The 26558-nt window shown below is 32.6% G+C and overlaps 1 protein-coding gene across 1 annotated transcript in view; it reads right to left on the bottom strand.

The window, feature by feature from the left end:
* Positions 1-26558, bottom strand: part of LOC143081086 (E3 ubiquitin-protein ligase rnf213-alpha-like) — a 95121-nt gene that overhangs the window by 18378 nt on the left and 50185 nt on the right. Inside the window, exons 42-61 of the mRNA XM_076257322.1 lie at positions 25860-25945; positions 24767-24964; positions 24238-24364; positions 22744-22917; positions 22315-22451; positions 20220-20424; positions 15109-15481; positions 14808-14952; positions 13831-14171; positions 8590-8756; positions 6635-6856; positions 5986-6197; positions 5289-5391; positions 4478-4578; positions 3951-4130; positions 3522-3534; positions 3184-3383; positions 1330-1453; positions 684-952; positions 232-352 (exon numbers count right to left, since the gene is read on the bottom strand). Coding sequence (XP_076113437.1) covers positions 232-352; positions 684-952; positions 1330-1453; positions 3184-3383; positions 3522-3534; positions 3951-4130; positions 4478-4578; positions 5289-5391; positions 5986-6197; positions 6635-6856; positions 8590-8756; positions 13831-14171; positions 14808-14952; positions 15109-15481; positions 20220-20424; positions 22315-22451; positions 22744-22917; positions 24238-24364; positions 24767-24964; positions 25860-25945 — 3498 coding nt within the window. The remainder of the gene's footprint in view (positions 1-231; positions 353-683; positions 953-1329; positions 1454-3183; positions 3384-3521; positions 3535-3950; positions 4131-4477; positions 4579-5288; positions 5392-5985; positions 6198-6634; positions 6857-8589; positions 8757-13830; positions 14172-14807; positions 14953-15108; positions 15482-20219; positions 20425-22314; positions 22452-22743; positions 22918-24237; positions 24365-24766; positions 24965-25859; positions 25946-26558) is intronic.

Here is a 26558-nt window from a genome sequence, read left to right as displayed (position 1 = left end):
CAAATCATCTAATTTGATCACTCCAATACATATACATATATTTGGTTATAGCATCAAATTTAATAAATTCCATTCAAATTTGGGCATAGCATCAAATTTAATAAATTCCGTTCAAATTTGGGCATAGCATTTTATTTCATCACCCCTGTTCAAATTTGGTAATAGAATGGAATTTGATCAATCCCTTTCAAATTTGGTTATATTTGTTTTCAAACTTAAGAAAAGCCCTACCTCATTTGCCTGTAGTTCTGGTAGACAGACCCATTGTAGAAAACTTGCTTCACTGTTCGCTATGACTGTGTGGTAACTGTCTATACCATGACATCTACATAGCTGCTTAACAAAATACCTCCTATAATTAAAAAAAAAAATCTTTCACTGAATTCATATTCAAAAGTCAGTAAATGTTAATAAGTAATGGAACAATATAAATTTATATTTGAATTACATGAGATATGAGGTATTTACCAATGAAATAGCAACCCAGTGACTGCAACAACTTGAATTATGAAAGAATTCTGTCTATAATCATAAGCATCATAATCTTGTTACAATACTTGCAGATAAAATATTGAAATGTTTGAACAGAAATGTACAGAAGAATTATAAGCACAGTTTAAAAAAGTATAAAAAATAATATAAGAAAAGTGAATTATAGTAAATTAAGTTTTATTATTTATTACCTAGGCCATGGAGACTGACATTCATCACAAAGTTTAGCAGCCGCTTCCAACATTCTCCTAATTTTCTCGTCAGGCATAGATTTCTTTGATGTTCCATATAGTCTATGGATATGCCTTGCCACTATTGTCAAAGAAAACCGAACCCTGGCAATGTGATCTATTTTGTCAAGAACATCACTGTCACACACAATGTATGGAACTGCCTCTCTTAACATATGAGTTGCTATGGTAACTTCTTCCTCTCCCCGGTATTGTTGATGCAGTGAATCCTTAAAAAAAAATTGTTATTTTTAAACAATTATGACAAATGTCATATATAATTTTAACACACCTAAATAGCTTTCTAGGGCAGTGGTTAATCCAGGAGGCTGAGGCATAAGAATGCATATGAATGTCTTGTATCACCAGCAACTAAAGCTTCAATTATCTGGAATCACAAACAACACCTTAAAAAATCCGGGATAAACACAGCAAGGGTAGTTCTAGAAATATATATTTGTCATACTTTTCTGTCTATTCCTTAAATAATAAAAATCATGTTTTTTTTAAACTGTCCTATGCACATAAATAGAAAATCCCTATTATATATTTGATGTTTTACATTTACAAGTTCTTCAACAGCTGCACTGACAATTCAGATACATACCTCCATACATTGAAGAACAAGAAGACATAGCTCCACAGTGTTGTGAGGATCTGCAGATGTTTTCACTAGATCATTGGCAAGGGTAAAGTAGGCGGACAGGTGATTCTGTATTTCATGGTCGCTACTGAAAATAGATACATCACTTTGTTCAACCCTCTGATCTAATATACACATGGAAATAAGTATTGCAACACCAAATTGAAATTGAAATTAAAAAAACACTCTTTATTCTTTTGTGATATAATTTGGTGAAATAGAACTAGTTAAACATTATTTAAGTATCACCTGAGTTTAATCAATAAATGTCGACTCGGTAAGTTTTTATCTGTGCATGCAGCTACTGTACCCATAAACAGCAAAACAGATGTTTTTATCCTCATTGTTTTCAACACTTCAAATAACCAAGTTTTTAAAGTTATGTGATTGACACCTTGTAATGGGTCCTTGACAACTCTTAACTGCAGCAAGATGGCAGATTATCAGCATAAGAGAAGCAGGGATGTCGTTGTAACAACTGCACGTATTGTTGGTCATCACCATTCCACTATAAGTCGTTTTGAGAATAAAAATCAGGCAGTAAACGCTGTTAAAGACCTTCCGAGATAATGAAGACCCCCTATACCATTTGCTAGGGAAAATCAAGCATAATGAAGGTTGGTCAGAAAGAAACCCATTGCATACAAGACAATACTAAAAAGAGAGTGGTGACCATACAGGAGCCTTTTAACAAGAACTGTTCGAGATCTACTTATCGCTACTGATTATCGTGCGATAAGACCATTTCGGAGACCTTTGCTAACGAACAGACACACAGTTTTCCGTATCCAATGTAGTGCAGAGCTCGCCAAAGTTGGAAATTAGCATCGTGGAGGAAGATCCAATGTTCAAATGGAATTTGGTTCATCTTCCTTGGCCCGATCGAAGCCCGGATTTGAACACCATCGAGCATATTTGGGACACTATTGGGCGGAAAGTTCACGAAAGGACACCCCAGTTCAAACACATCATGAAATAAACAATGCCCTTTATCAGAAATGGTTGCTGCTACCTTAGCAACAAATTAGTCGATTTATGGCAGGAATCAGAAGACGTTTAGATGCGGTTATCCGTTTGAATGGAGGCTGCGCACAAAGTACTAATTCTGTGGCGTATAACGATCAACCATGATGTGAACAGTCATCTGAAGATTAATTTTGAAATGTCTGACATTGTAAAGTTCGACTACAGTAAAAGTTGCAAAATACATTTTTTTGTACAAAAAACACTTCATTTTGTTATTAAAATTGTGGTTATTTAAATCATTTTTTTTTTAAACATCTTTTGTTCGTGCCAATGCCAATGTTATCATAAACTATGTTTCAATAATATCATACACATATTTTATTTTATTTCATCCAAACAAAGAGGCTGGTTTTTCAAGTTTTAAAAAATCAAGGTGTTGCAATACTTTTTTCCATGTGTATATATTGCATTAAAGTTATCAACAGGTACCTATAATCAAATAAAGCAATGCTATGAAACTGATCGTTAAAAAAAAAATAATCCTGCCAGTACTGACTTTAAAACTTAAAACGCCAAGAAATATAATTTTTGAAATTGAAAGAAAGTAATACAATGTAATTATTCATGGTAAAAAAATCTTTATTACTTCATAATATCTAAAACAAAGGAACTGACTAATTATGTAGCACTCAAAATGAGTCTCAAATGATAATCTTGCAAGGTTACAAAATAAGAGTTTTTCTTATCAAATCAAGATTGTGGCATCTGAAGGTGGCATTCACAGCAAAAGAATGTTTTTACCAGATAAGCAGAGCAACAATCCCTGAGGGTTGACTATTAAAGTTATCTAACCTGGTCTGCATCAATTGTTGTAAAAGAAAGGATCTGACCACTGGTGTAGGGTCTATTGTATCGTCAAATATGGTCAGTTCTTTTGACAAAACTCTGCCGGTCTTCTTGGTCTTACTTTGACCAGTGATATACGACAAGAGTTTATCTATGACCTCCTTTGATGGTGGTGTTCCATCAGCAAAACAGAGCTGTGATACAACCTCCATAAAAAACTATTACAACGTCTTCTATAGTCATGGTATTTCTTCATTTCCAATCTGCAGTAAAAAGTACTCATTTGACAAATAGAAACTAGATATTCTATAACCTTTCTTTCAATTTATAGGAGGAAGTTTTACAAATTGAGATATGCTATGAAATAAATGGGGAATGTGTCGATGGAACACAGATGATGCCCCTGCTTGCATATAAGTTATAAGGTTATATGGGAACACAGATGATGCCCCTGCTTGCATATAAGTTATAAGGTTATAATGGGACATAACTTAAGAATTATAAAAATGATGATACCTAAGTATGTTCTTGATCTGAGTTTTGTAGTAATAAGCATTGTCTAACATGTACATTTCATACCATTTAGATGAGGCAAACTTAAAAGGGGAACAAAACAAAATATGCAGCAATTCTTTTATTTGTGAAGGGGGCATAACTCTAGAACATTAAAGTATAATGCCTGCCACAAAACATATTATACACACAAATATGTAGTTTGACATTAAACTTGTAACATCTCATCATAAAAGCAGAACTTAAGTAATAAACCTTACTCTTTATCAGTTTTGTCAGGGTCAAGGTCTTCTGGGAATTTCTTGTGACATTCTGGACAATCATATTCCTTGAGTTGAATGTTGCCATGGAAACATTTTCTGCACATCACATGACTACATGGCAGTCTGACTGGTGCCCCATCTATCATGGTTTCACAGGAAACACAGTCTGTTTGTTTTCTGAAAAGTTAAATTCATACAAGTACAGTTTATACAGCTATAGTAGGAATGAATAAAAAGATGATCATGGTCATGAACAGAACCTTCGATTTATAAGAAAACAGATTTTCTTTAATGTTATGCTTATTAACTTGTTTGTCTCTTGTTTTTGTCATCATTTGTCTTTCTGTTGTCTTTTGCTTTTTGTCATGTTTGTCTCTTGTTTTTGTCATCATTTGTCTTTCTGTTGTCTTTTGCTTTTTGTCATGTTTGTTGCAGTATCTAATTGATATCTCTGTTAATTCCTGTATTATATAAAACATCTTTGCTTTTCAAAGTTTAAACAAATACATTGGATAAGTTCTTACCCAAAACATTGTGTCACAACATCTTTGTTGCAGTGTTTTATAAACTTTTCCACTTTTTCAAGACTTTTCAAATCCTTCATGTCTGCTCCTTCTCTCAGTGTCTGTTAAAAATAAATATACTAGTGTGTGTTAATTTGTGTTAGCACGTTTTGGGATTGAGTTAAGCCATTCCAATTGATATTTTGTAGTGTGTCTTTCTATGTTGTGATGTAACACTATTGTTTCAGTTTAGGGAGAAGGTTTGGTACTATTAAAACGTTTAATCCTGCTGCAATTGTTTGCACCTGTCTTAAGTCAGGAATCTGATGTTCAGTAGATGTTGTTTCTTTATGTGGTTTATAAGTGTTTTTCATTTCTAGTTTTTAATATAGTATAGATTAGGCCATTGGTTTCCATGTTTGAATGGTTTTACACGAGCCAAGGCTCGTGTTAAGACCGTACCTTGACCTATAATGGTTTACTTTTACAAATTGTGACTTGGATGGAGAGTTGTCTCATTGGCACTCATACCACATCTTCCTATATCTATTAACATCAATTTGAACATTTCAAACATATGTTATTAACTTTTATTTAAATGTTAATCAACATCTATTGTATTTCAATGGACAATTGATTTCATAGTTTTTATCAATTCTTCACATATGTCTATTGCCAAATCATATTTTATTGAACAATTTTAAATTTTCACCTGTATCCTTGAAGTCTATGAAACCCAATTAATTATCCCATGAAAAATAATGTTTCTGCAATATGCATAAGTTTTAATTTTAATCAAAATCCATATAACATTGTTTACATATATACTTACACCCCAGAATGGCATACATCTTTTGATACTAATCTCCTCTTTATCTGTGGTACAAACATGTTCTATAAATAACTTCACTACAACCACCCTGGTCCACTGGTATCTTTAAAAAATACATTAAGAATTGATAAACATGTACATCAAAATATGTTGAATTTCTACAGAGATGATGAAACTAGACATTGGAAGTGGTTTTTGGGTTTTTGGGTTACAATCAAGCGAAACAAATATTTATAAGAAGTGAAATGTTGTATCCCATGTGCTGATATAGTGAATTCCAGTTCCCCAATGATTTCAGTAGTTATATGGTTCTGTCTTTATTGCAATACATTTATAGTAATTAGTCTTTTACATACATGTATACCACAAAACAGGATACCAGGGCTAATCAGATTTAGAAATATGGTATGGACAACTTAAATGTTGTCCCAAATTATTACTTTTAGTTAGGATAAATACAGTTTTTCAGATGGGTCATCAACCATATCTTTCAAGAAGTTTTTTTTTAATCAAGATCAAGATTGTTAATTTACTTGGAAGAATATTAAGAGATACAGTTTACTGGTATGAAGATCAGGATTATACTTTTGTATCTTGATCATACTTTTGTACTGACATGGAAATTCAAATGTCAAACTTTTGTATCTTATCATTGTCTAGTCTACTATAGTACAGATGCATAGAAAACTAATTTTACCTAACACTTTCTATTCCTTTCTGACAACGATCTCCATAGTGGTATTCTCTATTCTCAGCATCCTGCATAAAATGTCCTAAAATTCTTTCTACAACTGGGCGATAGTCACAGACTTTTCGTAGCCATTTTGTCCTTGATTCTATTTTGTTTAAGTCATCTCTGTTGGGTTCTAGGTTGTCAACTAACATATGTAAGGCTAGGACATCTAAAGTCTGTACAAAAGATACATTGATGCACATTCTGTTAAAGAATTCTATGAAAGCATTCTCAGTTTGTTTTAAAAATATTCTGGAGTAGGTTTCACAAACAAACTTACTATTAAGATTGGTCATACTTATACTGAATTCTTCATGACTTAAAAAAAATCAACTAGTGTTGGTTTCACAAAAAAACTTACGACTAAGATTGATCCTTTGACGTTCATGAATAATATTTCTTTGGTGCATTTCTAACCTAAAGTAAATGAATGCACTTGAAGTTAAAAAAAATCAGCTAGTGTTGGCTTCACAAAAAAACTTACGACTAAGATTGATCCTAACTTCAAGTGCATTCATTTACTTTAGGTAAGAAATGCACCAAAGAAATATTATTTATGAACATCAAATATTACTATAAAAGACTTAATATTATTTACTCTAGTTTAACTTACAAGTTCATCTTCAGTCACTAAGTAGAAGGATGATTGGCTCTGCTGGAATTCCAAAGTCTTTTGACTACATTCTGGCCACACATGAACAATATGTGAAAAGTTTTTAAACCTTGTATTATGTAGTATAAAAGTCATGTGACAGCCTAATATGGAGGGTAACAATCTTCCAAATTCTCCTCTGAGTAGTTGCTTACAGCCTACTATCACACTCTCACATATCAGCTGAAAAAAATAATACAAAAAATACACACAACATGAAACATAATAATGACATGACTTCCAGTTAATACTATTTATGTCACAAGAAATATATAACTCATATCATGTTGAATTAAAACAACTGAAGAAAGGATAAAATGATATGCTTTTTCATCAATGTCAAATTCTCTGGGTTTTTTTTTACCATAATACGATAAAGAGCAAATATAAACTACATGTGTCAAAGCGACACGAATGGCCCCGTCTCAAAAAATAAAAAAATCTGCAAGTTCAATAACACATGTGGACACAAACATGATGGTAGTCTCACATATCAAACATCAGCTCAAAATCTGGAGGTGTATAGAAAAAAAAATCTGTATATTATAACTGTCACAGTGATTTTCAACAATTTTCAAAGTTGTAAACCCTTAATTTTGGCAAAAATTAGAGGAGCTCTATGAAACTTATACTTGATATGTAACTCATCATGGTTAGGTCACAAACCAAATATCTGAAAGCATTTAGAAAAGAAAGGTCTATATAACTATGATTTTCAAAAATTTATCAAAGTCCAAAGCCTGAATTTACAGCAAAAATTAGCAGAGCAGAACGAAACTTAAACTTGATCTATAACTCATCATTGTTAACTCACATACCAAAAATCAGCCCAATATCTTAAGGCATTTAGAAAAAAAAGTCCGTATAACTGGGATTTTCAACAATTTTTCAAAGTCCATAGCCCGTAATTTCGGCAAAAATTAGCAAAGCGGAACGAAACTTAAACTTGATCTGTAACTGATGTTGGTTAATTTACATGCCAAAAATCTATCTGTAACTCATGTTGGTTAACTTACATACCAAAAATCATCCCAATATCTGAAGGCGTTTAGAAAAAAAGTCTGTATAACTGTAATTTTCAACAATTTATCCAAGTTCAATAATAAGTCCTGTAATTTCGGCAAAAATTAGTGGAGTGGAACGAAACTTAAACTTGATCTGTAACTCATCATGGTTAACTCACATATAAACAAGAATGTGTCCAAAGTACACGGATGCCCCACTCGCACTATCATTTTCCATGTTCAATGGACCGTGAAAATGGGTAAAAAATATAATTAGGCATTAAAATTAGAAAGATCATATCATAAGGAACATATGTACTTAGTTTCAAGTTGATTGGACTTCAGCTTTATCAAAAACTACCTTGACCAAAAATTTTAACCTGAAGTGGGACAGACGGACGAACGGACAGACAGACGGACGAACGGACACAAAGACCAGAAAACATAATGCCCCTCTACTATCGTAGGTGGGGCATAAAAATCAGCCCTATATCTGAAGGCGTTTAGAAAAAAAATCTGTATAATGGTTTGTTGCGGAATGACAGAATGACGGAATTTCGGAATTACGGACAAGGGTAAAACTATATGGCACCAACAACTTCGTTGCGGGGCCATAAAAAAATATTGCTCAATCACCACGGCATATTACAACAAAATATGATATAGAAAAACTTTCAGGTCTCCAACTATTTACAATTAATCATCCATCTTTTTTACTACTGTGAAATAATTACAAATTGATACAAATTTTCCTGGACTTAATGGGTATACAAGAACCACAAATTTAAATGTTCAAAATAAAATCCATATTTTTTTTACAAATTATTTTCAGTAAACTAGTTTTCTCCATACACGAAAATATGTACCCAGGAAAGTAAATGAATCCCCAGTATTTATTTATCTATACATTACCTTGCATTCAGCTTCAGACTGTACAGGATGAACCATGTGAACAAAATCCTGTATGTAAGCTTTGAGAACTTGGTGGATGTATGTTCCCTCTATACCTGACAGGAGTCTACCCATAGGTAAGGACTGGAGAATATCTGAGGCTTTCAGTACAACGTCAAAATCACTATCTGTAATAAAAATAAAATGCTTCGCTGAGTGGAGCCTGATACGACCACAATGGTGGGAACCCTGAACAGTTGGGGCAAATTTGGACACAATATTCAAGCTTGATAGTGTAACACAATTGTGTTTCATATCATTAATTATCAAGGAGTATTAATTAGGAAATTTATTAAAAAGGAATTAAACTATTCAATGACAATCATGTACGCTCTGGACACTTAATAACGATCTGTTCAAATATTATAGACATATATACCCTGAAGCCAATAAATGACCATGTCTACTGTGAAATAACATGTATCCTTCAGGGGTTTAATTGTATAGTTTGACAATTAACCATAGACTAGAATGATTTAACATCCAGACAACTATGTAATCGGCCTACAGCTATTTGTATGGACCACTGGACTATATAAGATTCCTCAATGGACTACAAGGACAGAATTCGATTAGACCACAATTCGATCAGGACAGATTGGTACCGGAGATTCCGCCAAGGTCTCCCCCTCGTGGGTAGGCTGGAACTAATGTGCTTAATATCCGAAATACTCTAACAGGAACGAACAGTTATAACACTATACGATCACGTGCCCGTGTGAGATATTGAACATTCGAACAATTCAACTTTAAAGACAGTTTGTGAACATTCGAACATTTGAACTTTAGAATCTTTCTTGACTTTGTAATTACATAATAAAATATATTTAATCATATTGACTTCGTCACATAAGTCGTAAATTTGGTGCCGTTTGACCACGATCGACTTGGATTGTCTAAAATAACGCGAAGGAATATAAAAGGTAAGAACTTAGTTACTTTCATTTTTCTTAATGGAAAATCAAGATATTTCTATGTCAGTACAAAAAGAAGAAAATGCTTTTCAAGGGATGGCACACATATTAAGTAAAGTTTTTAATTTTAAAGGGATTGAGGCCGTACTTTTAAAAGGCTTAAAATCTGATGTTGTTCACGAGATGTGGTTGGCACGATTTTTGTTATTAGGTATTTTTAGGTACCATATATATAGGTCAATTTAAAAATTATGAATACACATTTTTTGTTCATAAGAATGAAAGGTTATTTTTGTTTGTGACATATGATTCTTCAAAATAAATTTTTTTTGTGAAGTTTAGAGAAGCTAGTTTTTCGTTTAAAGTAAATATGTAAAAAGATAAAATGTCTGATACATTAGCATTTTTTTTTCGTATTTAATGGTGGTTTTTGGTCATATTATGGGTTATTTTTTTGTAGATACATTCAATTATTCTAGAAAATATGTATTTTACGTAAAATGAGCAGAGCACCGGTGTAAATTAAGGTTGATTTAGAACCTTTGGTAGATGAAGTTAAGGGTACATTGAGGATACATTGTTTGCGTATTCTAGCCATTTGATGATTAATGGGTTTATGCAGTTGGGTAGTGTGTATGCACATTTGTTAAGAGAAAACAAATAGTCTATAATTTTAGATTCCAACCCCTTCTTCGGATGATTAACATAAGTGATGTTAAGTTATTAAATGGTGCAAGTTGTTTATGGTGTTAGATTACGCCATATTTACATATTGTTAATAGATTAAGAGAAGTATCTTCATAAAGTAGCACATTAAAGAAAAACATGGATATGTTTGCCCTTAGGGATTTACTAGTATTAATTGTTGTAGTAGACTGATATTTGTAAAGAAAAAATAAGAGACATATGAACTTCAGAACTTAATGACAAAATTTAAGTGAAATAGATAATTGATATTAAAGGAAAACTAGCATTCAAATAAAATTGAAATTGAAAAGTAAACAATTATGAGGATCATTGTCAGAAATTAAAAATAAGGAAATAATTTAAAATTAAGGAGTTGAAAAAAAAAAAAAATCTTAACGATGTGTTTTGTTCATAAGTAGGCATAGATTTTTTTTTAATTGTTTTAGTTTTTAAGAGGTTAGTTAAGTTTTAAATGTATATAATATTTTAAATCAGATCTCAACATATACCCTAACACTAAGTCGTATTGAAATGTATAAAAGGGATAGGCAGTAGGTTTGGAATTTTAAAACAAATGAAAAATAGATATATAAAAAAGAAAGGAAATAGTATGATAAGGAAACTATACTAATTTTAGAAAAATGTAATACATTACAGAGAACGACAATTTTTCGCAATAAGGTGTTTTTGTTGTCAAATATAAAATGTAGAGTCAGTAACAAATTGCGCAAGAGGTAGTTAAAATTTTATTAATGGAATCTTAAACGTTTTTTTTTAGAGTAAGGAGATAAATTTGTGGTCTATATTTAACGTTAAGATTAATTAAGGAAACACAATTTCAAACTGTAAAAGTATTACAATTGGGAACAAAGTAACACATATAATTTTTAGTATATATTTTTTTGTTATAGGTATCATGTACATGTAGGTGTAGGGGTTATATAACATGATCGAATTGAACTATTTTGATTGTAAATTAATGATTTTTTTTACGTCTTGTGTAAATACACATATTTTTGTTTTTATTATGTAGGATTTTTAAACTTGTAGAAGTTGTATACGACAGATTCCCGATTTTATTTATCTTTTGTTTTAATGGATAATTCGATATAAAAAAAAAAGAACGTCTTGTACTGATTTATATATAGAAATTGTTTTACAAAATATTGCTAGGCTTGGACAATCCTGCGAACTCAAGGCAATGAACAAACTATCAATAATCTGAAAGATGATAAATAAAAAAAAGAAACAAGGGGAAGTAAACAAGTTTTAGTTTGTCCAAATTGAGATAAATTTATCAGTGGGGTTTAGGTGCGATCTTCATTGGAATAGCCATATTTTTGTACTGTTAATTAATTAAGAATATATCTTGGTTAGCCAAAAAGAATGTTGTGAGTTCTGGTTCTAATGCCACGAACAATTGGGTAAACACAAATGGTGTCTTCGCAATTGGTTGGAATAGATGTTACTGATAACAGAGAGATGTCTTCCTCCGCACCATTGGTCATGGACAAAACTTAATCGATTGCCGATGTTAACAGCCTCTTAAGAAGGACGAACCAACCAGCTAGATGCGTCAAATACTACGTAATGGAGATGATGATGACGACATTTGTACAAAGATGTGCGCCCTTTCCTGCAGTTGATGAACTTTATACTTTGATGGTGACGGAAATAAAACATGAACTATGTATATCGAACTATTTAACTGGTGATTCAAATGAACTATGTGTAAATATATCCAGCTATTGGACTTGGTGAATGTAATGAACTTATTATATCCAGATATTGGACTTATGGAACTTTATAAACTTTAGATGTGTGGTGATGGTTACGGGAAACTTTGCAATGAACTATCACAATAACCTACAGGAAGAAAAACTACCGTATTTTATTGAACTTTCGTTTTATTTAGGAGGAAAGGAAAATGTAACACAATTGTGTTTCATATCATTAATTATCAAGGAGTATTAATTAGGAAATTTATTAAAAAGGAATTAAACTATTCAATGACAATCATGTACGCTCTGGACACTTAATAACGATCTGTTCAAATATTATAGACATATATACCCTGAAGCCAATAAATGACCATGTCTACTGTGAAATAACATGTATCCTTCAGGGGTTTAATTGTATAGTTTGACAATTAACCATAGACTAGAATGATTTAACATCCAGACGACTATGTAATCGGCCTACAGCTATTTGTATGGACCACTGGACTATATAAGATTCCTCAATGGACTACAAGGACAGAATTCGATTAGACCACAATTCGATCAGGACAGATTGGTACCGGAGATTCCGCCAAGGTCTCCCCCTCGTGGGTAGGCTGGAACTAATGTGCTTAATATCCGAAATACTCTAACAGGAACGAACAGTTATAACACTATACGATCACGTGCCCGTGTGAGATATTGAACATTCGAACAATTCAACTTTAAAGACAGTTTGTGAACATTCAAACATTTGAACTTTAGAATCTTTCTTGACTTTGTAATTACATAATAAAATATATTTAATCATATTGACTTCGTCACAATAGTGTCTGAAATTGGATTGTGATCAAATTTTTAAAATGATAGTTTTTTGACACAAAATAAACAGTTTAAACATATTTATTTATAGTGGATTGGGAAACAAGTTTTGCAACTTATATTAATCCCTTTCCACTTTGAGGGTCCGAGTGCTGCCTTGTAGCGGCATTAGCCTGCTCTTTTTCGAATAAATGTGGTGAAAGATCTTAAAAATCTTTAAAAAAAATATGAACCCCTTACAAAATTGGGGAAAAAAATTCCCTCCCCCCAAATTTTGAACCGTTCTTGTAGCAATTACTGCCAAACTCATTCCCAGCCTTCCCTTTGTAGTATGGAGCCTTGTGCTACAATTTTGGAGAGATCCATACTCTTAAACACAAGTAATTGTCGCTACAATTTTGGAGAGATCCATACTCTTAAACACAAGTAATTGTCTGGAAACTAGAAAAATGTTTGTTTTTGGCCCCTTTTTTGCCCTCAATTCCTGCATATTTGAGGCAATTACCCCCAAACTCAATCCCAGCCTTCTTATTGGGATATTGAACCTTGTGGTACAGTGTCAGAGTGATCTATACACACAAATTATTGTCCAGAAACTAGAAAATTGCTTTTTGTTATTGGCCCCTTTTCCTAAACTGCTGGTACAATAACCCCCAAAATCATTCCCAACCTTTCTTTTGTGGTATAACTTTCATAGCGATCAATTCACTTAAACTAAAATTATTCTCAAGAAACCAAATGTGTCTTAAGACAATGAGGATGACGACAATGCAGAAGACAGCATTGCATTATACAAACCCCCAAAAAAGATTGCAGTCGTTTAAAAAATGAATATATTAAATGATTAGAATTAAATGATTACAATTTATCATTTCTGGAGTCTAATGAACTATCTTACATTTTCTGATTATGAGACTATCAAACATCTAAATTATTGTTTTCTTGAAAAAAAAATTCCAACTAACATGACCAACTCTAACAATTTTATCTTTGAGGTTTTAATTTACACTAGAAATTAAAAAATAAGTGAGATGAACAGATTATTTCTATGCTAAATTTACCTGAAGCTTCTTTTGTTTCCATAGAATTCCTTAAAACATCCTCTATCTGTCCAAAAATGATCCATGAGAATGGCATCTTAGCAGAGAAAACCCTTCCATCTACAGATGTTGTTTTGACAGTGATTTCCTGCAGTTCTTGTAGACGTGTAGGAGATACCATTAAAGAATACTTCAATTGGGTCAGTTCTGGATCATTCAAAATTTGTAACCAAATGGAAACTTGCCAATCTTGGGCATTAGAGTTTGCTAAAATGTCTAAATTTCTATTTGTATCCATAAAAGCAATGATGCCAGCTAACACAGGAATGACCTTGGCCTCTAAACATTGAACAGCAAAGTTTCTACAAAATAAAATATAATTTGTAACAAAACATTCTGGTACCGTTAAAAAAGTAATAAAACAAAACAAATGTAATGTTTGTTACTTGAATTACCCTGAAAGGAAAAAAAACGTAGCTAGTTGTGTAGTTGATAACAATAAAATATAGAAATTTAAGTCCATTTAAAAGTAAAATACAGAAAAAATGGATTTATTTTTTGACAAAATTTACTTCTGGAATCTATATTATCATTAAAAAGCTTCTGTCCAAGTTTGGTATAAACCCAGGATAGTTTAAGAAAGTTATTAAAATTTAAAAAACCTTAACCACTTAGTGAATGTAATGTTTCCCAGCAGAAAAAACTAAGTCCATTTATAAGTAAAAAACAGAAAAAATGGAATTCTATTTTTACAAAAAAAAATTCTAGATACTATCTTATGTTCATAAACAAGCTTCTGTCCAAGTTTGGTAGAAATCAAGTATAGTTTAAGAATGTTATTAAAATTTCAAAAACTTTAACCACGGAATGAATATTTGTGGATGCCGTCGCCGCCAACGGAATGTAGGATCTCTTAGTATCGCTTTTTCGACTAAAGTCAAAGGCTCAACAAAAATGTAAAAGAAATATGTTATGGAGTTAATACCAAATCCACCCACCTGAATGTACCAGCTCTGTTCAAGTTTTCAGGTTTAGTAGCTTCTGTAGTTAACCAGTTCCTAATTTGTCTCCCAATATTCTGTTCTTTTTCTTTAAGGATACCTGTCATATGTTTGGCTATTCCTGACAGTACTGTCATTTGCCCTAAAATAAAAACAATAGCAATTTTCTTGCAACAAATGTATGAAAAATGAGATTTGGAGAAAGGTCAATGAGACAACACTGGAATAGATAGTACATAAGGTATTTAAGCATGACACACAATCAGTTTATATCATTACAAATACTTATATAAATCACCTTCTTCAACTTGCAACCAGTTAAGTATAATCTTAAGTCTGTCTACAGCTCTAGTTTCATCTGACTTTGGATCTTTTACATTTCCCAAGGCAGGTTGTATACATTTCTTAATCAAATAACCAATTTTAAACTGTTTCTTTGTTTCTGTTTTTTCTTCAATATGTATGTCCATTAAATCTATTTCTTCATTTGTTTCCATTGTTTCAATGTCTCTGTCCTCATGGTCTCTCTCTATTTCCATATCGACCTTAGGTCTGTCCTTAGTAACATCTAACAAGGCACTGACAGATTTTCCTGACATTTCTGCAACTGATGGAATATCTTCAGGAGCAGGATGGATATCATCAATGTGAACTGAGTGCCATAAACCACACTAAAATAAATGAACAACACTGTAATAAATAAACCACACTGAAATCAATAAACAACATTGTAATAAATAAACCACACTGAAATCAATAAACAACACTTTACTACATTGGTTAGAGGTATAGGGGGAGGGTTGAGATCTCACAAACATGTTTAACCCCGCCGCATTTTTGCGCCTGTCCCAAGTCAGGAGCCTCTGGCCTGTTAGTCTTGTATTATTTTAATTTTAGTTTCTTGTGTACAATTTGGAAATTAGTATGGCGTTCATTATCACTGGACTAGTATATATTTGTTTAGGGGCCAGCTGAAGGACGCCTACGGGTGCGGGAATTTCTCGCTACATTGAAGACCTGTTGGTGACCCTCTGCTGTTGTTGTTTTTTATTTGGTCTGGTTGTTGTCTCTTTGACACATTCCCCATTTCCATTCTCAATTTTATTTTTTACAGAGTTTGTCTTTAGTGCCGTGTGGAGGCAGTAGAGTGCCTCCCCGTGCTTCAGGTTTATGCTCTTATAATATACTAGATTATGGAGTGTGTGTCCGAGCGAGAACTGCTCTAATTCATTACTTTAGGAATATTTATCAAAAAGTAGTATTTCAATATTCAGCCCCATTCTACTATTTAATACTGATAGCGTTTGACATTTTTAGCCGAACAAATTTATCCATTTTTATGTAACTTCAATTATTGTATGCTGGTTCATATTCTGGACGCCAATCTTTGCTCCTTTATTATATAATTCACTAACAAAACAATTATGAAGCTTAGAAATGGAAAATTACTAAATACTAAACTTGTTCAAAGGGTATCCACACGTCTCAATCTTCAAAATCGGTTATCTAAAAATACTACCATCGCTAACATTTTTAACAATAAAAATCGTGGTTACCCTTCTATCGATAAGTGTCATGCCAAAAAATGACTTACATGTCCCCGTCTTTCCACCAACAATACGGTAAGGTCCACGTTTAATGGTCGCACATTTTCTTTAAATTTTGAAACTGATATAACTTGAAAAACAAACAGTATTATTTATTTACTCGCATGAAACAAACCGGGGTGTGGTATTCAGTACGTAGGAGAAACTGGACGATATTTATCTAAACGCACTCAAGAACATCTGTATCGTTTTAAAAGACCCAATAAATTCAAAAGTATCATTTACCAACACCTTAAGAAGCACAACCATCCTTTTAAATATTTAGCAGTTCAACCTTTAGAAGTTGTAAATAAGCAGCCTGGTGAATCGCATTCAAAGTTTGTACGATCACGGAAAATAATTGAATTAAATTGGATTAAAAAATTACAGACAGTTTACCCTCTCGGTCTAAATGATAATATCATGGGAATTGGTAATATATCTAGAACCAATTCCGTTAACATTTTGGATATAGTTTCTAAAACTGTTCGTAAAAAACATTCTCACGGTCGTAGAACAAATCACAATCAAAGAAAATTTCGGGCCAATCATACCAATATTTCGGACCTAATTTCTATTTCAAAAAACAACGGCAGACATTATCTGTTAACAAAACTCTGTTCGTTACCGGTTAATAAGTTAAATAAAATTTTGGAGGATTGCAACACAATTTCATATAGCAGTCCTAAGTATGAAATTGTTCAAATTATTATGGCATATTGTTATTCTAAATTATTTCCCAAAATTGATCGCCCTGAAGATCATAAAAAACATTTTATTAAAATTAAGTATGTCAATAAAGGCTTTGATTTTGTAAATATTGCCGGTATATTTAACGACCATTCTGTTAAAGAACAAATTCCTGGATATTTTGACAATACTGAGCTACCTCTTATTTGTTATATTTACAAGAAATCTACCCGGAAATTTGTGTTTAATTATAGTCAATTGTGTAAAGATGTTAATATCAGTGAAAATACACCTACTTCATGTAATTGCAGTAATTCCGAATATATTTATGGACCCATTTCCCATGTTATTACAGGAGATCTTAACATAGTTCAAGACCGAGAGTTAAAATTATTCCTCAGTAAAGGACCTAAATATCGTCCCCCGTCAATAATTAATTGGAATGAGTGTCGTAATATCATCCACGACTCACTCTATACTTACTGTATGAAATGGATAAAACGGGAAAAAGCTGACAAAAAATCTTTGGAATCTTTTTTTAATTCAGTAATGAAGATAGTTGATATACGTATTCAACATTTTAAAGAACATTTTACTATAAACAATAACCACAATAAACCTATTTCTCGTATCAAACATAAACTAAAAGAACTAGCCAAGGAATTTGTTTTTGTGCCGGCAGATAAAGCTGCTAATAATATTATTATTGTGACGTAAATTTTACATTGAGGTTCTGAAAAAGGAAATCACCAATTCACCAACATTCCAACTGACTCCATTTTCAGAAAACGAAATCTGTAACAAACATAAACTGTTAGCCACCGCTTTACAAGCAGAGCCAAATACAATGAAAGTCCCAACTATGTATTGGCTTCCAAAGCTACACAAAACCCCTTACAAATATAGAATTATTTCGTCTTCAAGCCATTGTTCAACTACTAAATTGTCTATTCTTCTTACCAGCACACTTGGTACAATTAAAAACCTGATAATAAATTGTTCAAATAAGGCCTTCGAAAATAGTGGAATAAATTACTTTTGGATTGTCAAGAACTCGTTGGAAGTACTTGATAAATTGCATGCTTTTATTGGTGATTTTGAATCTGTTCAAAGTTTTGATTTTTCTACCCTGTATACCACATTGCCTCACATTCTCATTAAGAAAAAATTCACACATCTAATTAAATGGGCATTCAAAAAATCAGAATGTGAATATATATGTTCAAACTCTTTTAGGTCATTTTTTAGTAGCAATAAACAAAAAAACTATGTTAATTGGACATGCTTTGATACTATATATGCCCTTGAATTTTTACTAGATAACATTTTTGTTCGCTTTGGAGATTCCATATATCGTCAGATTATCGGAATTCCAATGGGGACAAACTGTGCACCACTTATTGCGGACCTGTTTTTGTATTGTTATGAGTTACAATTTATGACAAAAATAAGCAAAGACCCATCGAAACAACATCTGATAAACAAATTTAATAATACTTTTAGATATTTGGATGATATTTTGGCTCTCAATAATGACGACTTCAGTATGTATATTAATGAAATTTATCCTGTTGAACTTACTTTAAATAAAGCTAATACTAACAATGACCACTGCCCTTTTCTTGATCTTGATATCTATATCACTAATGGAAAGCTGAATACTAAAATTTATGATAAAAGGGATGATTTTTCATTTCCTATCGTTAATTATCCGTTTTTAGATGGTGACGTTCCCTTGTCACCATCTTACAGTGTTTATATATCTCAACTTGTACGATTCGCTCGTGTATGTAACAATGTTTTCGATTTTAAAGAGAGAAATTTATGTATTACTGAAAAATTATTACACCAGGGTTTTCGATATCACAAACTAGTCAAAACATTTACTAAATTTTATCATCGGTATAAAGACATCATTCGTAAATATAGCTCAACATGCAGACTTCTAATACGTTCAGGTATTTCACATCCAATTTTTTATGGTAATATTCTTTATAAAGCACAAAGGTGTCAGTATTCACCTCAGAAACTTACAAAACCTTTGAATAGACTTATTAAGAAGGGATATAATTACGATACTGTTGTCAAGTCATTAAAGATTGCATATTTTGGCGTTAATATTGAGTCACTGATAAGGTCTTTGCATCGGAACTAAACACATTTATTCTAAAATACAGTTGTTGGCATGACACGGGTTATGTTCTTCTCATATATGTTATGATGGTATGATACTAAACCCCTAACGGGAAGGATTGTGCCTGATGTTCATATGATGAAATCATAATCTTTCAGTCAGTTTAATTGAAGTCTGGAGCTGGCATGTCAGTTAACTGCTAGTAGTCTGTTGTTATTTATGTATTATTGTCATTTTGTTTATTTTCTTTGGTTACATCTTCTGACATCAGACTCGGATTTCTCTTGAACTGAATTTTAATGTGCGTATTGTTATGCGTTTACTTTACTACATTGGTTAGAGGTATAGGGGGAGGGTTGAGATCTCACAAACATGTTTAACCCGCCGCATTTTTGCGCCTGTCCCAAGTCAGGAGCCTCTGGCCTTTGTTAGTCTTGCATTATTTTAATTTTAGTTTCTTGTGTACAATTTGGAAATTAGTATGGCGTTCATTATCACTGGACTAGTATATATTTGTTTAGGGGCCAGCTGAAGGACGACTCCAGGTGCGGGAATTTCTCGCTACATTGAAGACCTGTTGGTGACCCTCTGCTGTTGTTGTTTTTTATTTGGTCGGGTTGTTGTCTCTTTGACACATTCCCCATTTCCATTCTCAATTTTATACTGTAATAAATAAACAACACTGTAATCAATAAACCACACCGAAATTAATAAACCACACTGTAATTAATAAACCACAATGTAATTAAAAAACAACACTTTAATAAATAAATTAAACAGAAATAAACCAAACTGAAAAGAATAAACCAGGGTATATTTCAATAACAGTTCAAAACAAAAGCAAATTTTTATAATTGTTCAGCTTTCAAATGCTTGATTCATAATCTGATAGAGAGTAAGAATATGAACCCCAGTGACGCAGTCCAAGTTTTAACTGGGAAATTGAGAAATTCTGCCATAAACTTTTTAAAATTCTCCCAAGATTGTGGTGTTACTAACCTGAAATCCAGTAAAGCATCCTCCAGCTATACCTGGGAGTTGTATAAGGAGAACAACATGGATATGAGCCACTCTGTGATGGATCTGCTGCAGTTCATCCTGTAAAGTGTTTCTAGCACATGCTATCAAGTCTCCATTCTGGTCACCACTATCACATTGTATAATTAACAACATATCATCTGAAGTAGTCTGGTCCAAGAATGACCTATCAAAATATCACAAAGTTTCCACTGTATTAAAATCAATGGGAATTTCTAATACAGATCACCACTGTGATGTCTTGTTTGGTTTTATTGAATTTCTTGTCGAAAACTTGTAATATCAAGGTGTTACTACAGGGTTTACATTAAACTTATCATTATCAAAGATTCATTTAACAACAACAGTCTGTCACAAGGACAGCAAACCGGATTTATTAATATTCATTTGTGTCCTGGCAATATCACAAGAACCATAACTGGTGAACGGTGAAAGTGAAAATCGTCAATATCAAATTAGACCTCCATTTTGTCATCAGAATTAACATATTAAAATTTGAAAAGCTTAGGTTGAATGGTTCATGAGTAAATGCAACAACATGAATGGAAACACCATTTTTTTTATCTTTCAATATTGAACTTGACCTCCATTTTGTCATCAGTAACAACATATTAAAATTTGAAAAGCTTTAATTGATCAGTTCATGAGTAAATGCACGGACACAGCTGGAAACGCCATTTTTTTTTATCTTTCAAGAACCATAACTCCTGAACGGTAAAAGTCAAAATCGACAATATTGAACTTGACCTCCATTTTGTCATCAGTAACAACATATTAAAATTTGGGAAGCTTTGGTTGAACAGTTCATGAGTAAATGCAAGGACACAACTGGAAACACCATTTTTCAATCTTTCAAGAACCATAACTCCTTAAAGGTAAAAGTCAAAATCGTGATTATTAAACTTGACCTTCATTTTGTTGTCAGCAAAAACATATTAAAATTTTAAAAGCTTTGGTTGAACGGTTCATGAGTAATTGCACAGACAACATTTGGTTGCCGCCCGCCCGCTCGCCCGACTGCCGTACATCCCCAAATCAATAACCGACATTTTTGTCACAAAAATCCGGTTAAAAATGAGGTCAAGGACAGAAAAATTAACCATGAAAAGGATGTCAAGGTCAGGTATACTTTAACAGACAAACATATTAGTCGGAATCCATGTTTTACATGGTCTACCAGTACTATAATGAATCCCAGGTACTTTAAAAATATGCTGCCTTGTAGTTTAGTGTAAATTCTCGAAAATTGATCAATCAGAAACATACTTTGCCTCTGGCAGCCTTATTTTTTATCTGATCTGATTGAAACAAGTGAAACTGCGAGCTACTGCTCACTGATGATACCCCCGCCGCAAGTGGATAATTTTAATAGTGTAAAAATATGCAAGTGTTCGGTAAACAGGAAGTTGTTGAGTGATGAATCTGAAAACACATTACACAGTATAGCTGACTTGTATAAATCCTGAAACCAAATTTCAGAAATCCTTGTATAGTAATTCTTGAGAAAAATGTGATGAAAATTTTCAACTTGGCTATCATATGTAAAATCATACAAGTGTTAGGTAAACAGGAAGTTGTCGAGTGATGAATCTGAAAACGCATCACACAGTATTGCAGACTTATATAAACCCTGAAACCAAATTTCAGAAATCCTTGTATTGTAGTTCCTGAGAAAAATGTGACAAAAATTTTCAACTTGGTTATCATATGTAAAATAATACAAGTGTTCGGTAAACAGGAAGTTGTTGAGTGATGAATCAGAAAACGCATCACACAGTATAGCTGACTTATATCAAGTCTGAAACCAAATATCAGAAATCCTGGTAGTGCAGTTCCTGAGAAAAATGTGACGAAAAATATTCATGGGACGGACGGACTGATGGACTGACGGAAGGACAGACAGAGGTAAAACAGTATACCCCCCTTTTTTTCAAAGTGGGGGTATAATTAGGGATTTGAATATAGAAACTTCAATACAAATAATGGTAATTTTGGTTCAATTTGACCATTTCAGTAAATATTGGTGAAGTAAAAATATCATGTTAAGGACTCATACTTTATTTGTCTACTAAATTGTTGTTCTGTGTCAAAGGATTGAAGATTCAGTAAAACTATATTCTTCCTCAGAATAGGCAGAAATCTACACAAGATATCTAGATCTGCTATGGACAGTAACTTGGAATTGGTTGTTATCTGAAATTTATAAAGCTCATATTGTAACAGAAACCAAAACAGTAAATGGGTGATCACACAGACTTTTGTGAAATTTTTGAAAGCAACTAGAGCATCAGGAACATGTGTTTATACAAAATTATATACATGTATGTGATTTCAATATTTTGTGAGATAAAAACAATTGACTACCCTAAATGAATTACAACTGTAGAGAATGAATGAACTTTTGATATTTGTTTGCCTTTTTTCAAAACCTGTCCAATAAATTTTCTTAAAAGCTTCCTTCCATATACAACTGGTTGAGCTTTACCTGTGCATGTATGTTTTTCTGTTGTTGGTTTGCTACTTTATAACGTAGGTAATCTGCCAGACTTTCATGGTGCTGTACTGAGAAGTATGTTTCAAATATCTGGTCATCTTCAAGTTCTAGCACTGCTGCAGGGGTAGAACACCATAATAGGATACCTTTAGCATCTTTTAGAATCTAAGGAAAAAACATTTCTACGGTTAAAATGTAACTTTAACAGAAGATATCAGAAAATCATTTAAATTTTCAATTGACTATTCAAAAGTATTAGAGTAAAAATTTGATAAGCAGCTAGACTCTCCAGTAAAATAATGAGTAGACAAGAGGCTGTCACAACGACAGCAAACCGGATTTATTTACATTTATTTGTGTCCTGGCAATATCACAAGAACCATTACTGATGAATGGTGAAAGTGAAAATCATCAATATCAAATTTGACCTCCATTTTGTCATCAGTATCAACATTTTGAAATAATAATATTTGAAAAGCTTAGATTGAATGGTTCATGAGTAAATGCAACAACGTGAATGGAAACGCTATTTTACAATCTTTCAAGAACCATAACTCCTGAACAGTATAAGTCAAAATCGTCATTATGGAACTTGACCTCTATTTTGTCATCAGTAACAACACATTAAAATTTCAAAAGCTTTGGTTGAATGGTTCATGAGAAAATGCACGGACATGACGGGAAACACCATTTTTCAATCTTTCAAGAACCATAACTCCTGAACGGTAAAAGTCAAAATCGTCATTATTGAACTTGACCTCCATTTGTCATCAGTAACAGAATATTTAAATTTCGGAAGCTTTGGTAGAACAGTTCATGCATAAATGCACGGACATGACTGGAAACTCCATTTTTCAATCTTTCAAGAACCATAACTCCTGAACGGTAAAAGTCAAAATCGTCATTATTGAACTTGACCTCCATTCTGTCATCAGTAACAACATATTAAAATTTGGGAAGCTTTAGTAGAACAGTTCATGAGAAAATGCACGGACACGACTGAAAACTCCATTTTTCAATCTTTCAAGAACCATAACTCTTGAACGGTAAAAGTCAAAATCGCCATTATTTAACTTGACCTCCATATAGTTGTCAGTAATAACATATTAAAATTTTAAAAGCTTTGGTTGACCGATTCATGAGTTAATGCACGGACAACATTTGATTGCCACCTTTCAAGAACCATAACTCCTGAACGGTAAAAGTCAAAATCGCCATTATTGAACTTGCCCTTCGTACAGTTGTCAGTAATAACATATTAAAATTTTAAAAGCTTTGGTTGAACGGTTCATGAGTTAATGCACGGACAACATTTGATTGCCGCCCGCCCACCGTACATCCCCAAATCAATAACCGACATTTTTGTCACAAAAATCCGGTTAAAAAATTGAATAAAATGAGTCTGATTGAACAAAAGTACAACTAATAGATCTATAAATTGAACCTTGAATCTAAAAACTGTTTTATATAGGTGTGTTATGATACCTCATTTTCCGTTTCTGGTATTGCCTGGTCATTACACTCTCTTCCCAGACAGGCATACAGTATAATAGCAGCACAGGTGTCGTCATGGTAACCCATAAAAGCATCTCCAATTCGTCTGCTTTCTTTTCTGTAATGAAGAAAATATCTTTACACATTATATATTTCTTTTCCAACTTTTTACTTTGAAATAAGGTGTTTATTAAATTGTCGCAGAAATGCAATCATGATGCCAAACAAGCATTTTTCATGTATTACTGGGTTTACATCTAATTTTAGTATGCAAGAATTGGAATTAGTTGTCTCCCTTATTTTGGAACTTTAAATTGAAATGATCAAAACTCCATGAAAACTCAAATTCACTTTTTAATGTTTTAATTGTTGGATTGCCTTCTCCTAAGTGCATATTAAATTTCTAATTTTTTAACATTCATTTAGACATTAAGCATTCAATAGTGAATTATTGAACTTGTTACACAATGCAATGTAAATAAAGAAGAGTATCTGATGTATATAACCACGATGTACTTACTTTTGCCTAAAATGTCTCATATGTAAAGGAACTTTGACCTCACAGAACTGCTGTGCCCATTCCTGTAACTTGACCGTTAGTTGTAGATGAGCTGGTGTAAGCATGGTCTTCAATGACAAGAAATGTTTCTCCAGACGATTGATCAGTGGTATTGGAAACTTGTCATATACAATCTGTTTCTCTGCTACTACAATCAGTCTGAATAAAGAAGAAAATTACCATTTAATTTGGTATACTTGTCAGGTATTGAAATATGTGAAATGGTCATATTGGGATAAAGAGATGCAAAACAATGTCAAATTTTTGCAAAAAAACCATCTTTTTTTTGCTGGAACTTGATACACTAGAAAATCAATGACCTTTTTATTTTTTAAACATTGACTGCCACTTCCACATTTCCACACACAGAGGGTTTCAGTCACACAGAAAGGGGGTCTCATTGGGGGGTTCCGATCCCGGATCCCGCTTACTGTTTTGTCAGATTTCCGTATCCAATTTTCATTTTTTTGTCATTTCCCGGGTCCCGCTAGACCTCATTTCCCGTTTTCACACCACAATAATTTGACTTTCACGTGTCCCGCTTACAAAAAAATCGGCAATCCCGCATCACGCTTAGACCCCAATGAGACCCACCAGAAATGCACTGTTAAACTGAATATTTTTCAATAGCAAACCATTGGAGGCATTGGGCTGTTTTATTCTCTTTGGTCGGGTTGTTATCTCTTTGACACATTCTCCCTTTCCATTCTCAGTTTTAACCTATGCTTTAAAGATTGATGCAAGATTATCCTTATAAGGTAAATGACAAAGAAAATTTGCAGCATTGACTTATCATTTAAAAAATAATAAAAATCAATAAAAAATAACATATTAAAAATTGTATGACATTATTTTAAATCGGTTTAACGGCATGTGAAAACAGATTTTATTTCACTTATTGAATTCTGCATCATAATTTTTTTCAACAAGTAGGAATCTCGAATTTTTACAAGGTCACTATCATAAGTCCCAGCTACTTATTAGGAAATAACTTTAATTATAAAAAGCCCTGTAATTTACTGCAGACTAAAACTTTATAAAGATTAATATTTACCTGAACTTTCTGTGAACTCTGCATTTCACTCGATGTGACCCGAGACCTAAGTCTACATATCTCTCTCCTCCAAACTCTACATAATACTGTAATATACAATAACTATTAATGAGTACACTTAAAAATACAAGAAATATTTTTCAGATGTCTTTATGTTTTTTTATGTTTCTGTTACAAAATATTGTTTCAAGTAACTATTTTACACCTTAGTCCAGGATTTAAATTTCCAATATTATCGTTCTTTTGAGTATACTAGTAAACCTTCATTGACCTTGTAATGTGAACTTACAATATTTTTAGCAAGATATTTTAGGACAAAGAAAATAACGATATATCATGGCTACATAACCTTTGACATCCAACACAACCCTTATTTTTAAAATTTTCATATCTGTCTTAAAATCAACGGCGTTTTACGTTTCCGCAAATTGGCATTACTTTTCCGGGAAAAAAAGTTAACGTTTCCGCAAATAAATATCTTACTTTTCCGGAAAAAATGAATTATTACTTTCCCGCAAACCATTAAAAGGAATACCTGTTGATCAAAAGCAAAGCCATAATAAAAAATACATATGTATTAAGTTAAAGGTCATCATAACATGTAAATAAAATTCATCATTACATGTAAAATGTATGAAAACGTATGTTCAAAAGTCGGCACTAATCAGATATATCTTGATATGAGTTCATAAGTCAGTT

Source organism: Mytilus galloprovincialis, chromosome 6 (genome assembly GCF_965363235.1).
Source record: "Mytilus galloprovincialis chromosome 6, xbMytGall1.hap1.1, whole genome shotgun sequence".
NCBI lineage: Eukaryota > Metazoa > Mollusca > Bivalvia > Mytilida > Mytilidae > Mytilus > Mytilus galloprovincialis.
This window is presented reverse-complemented; position numbering and strand designations above follow the sequence as displayed.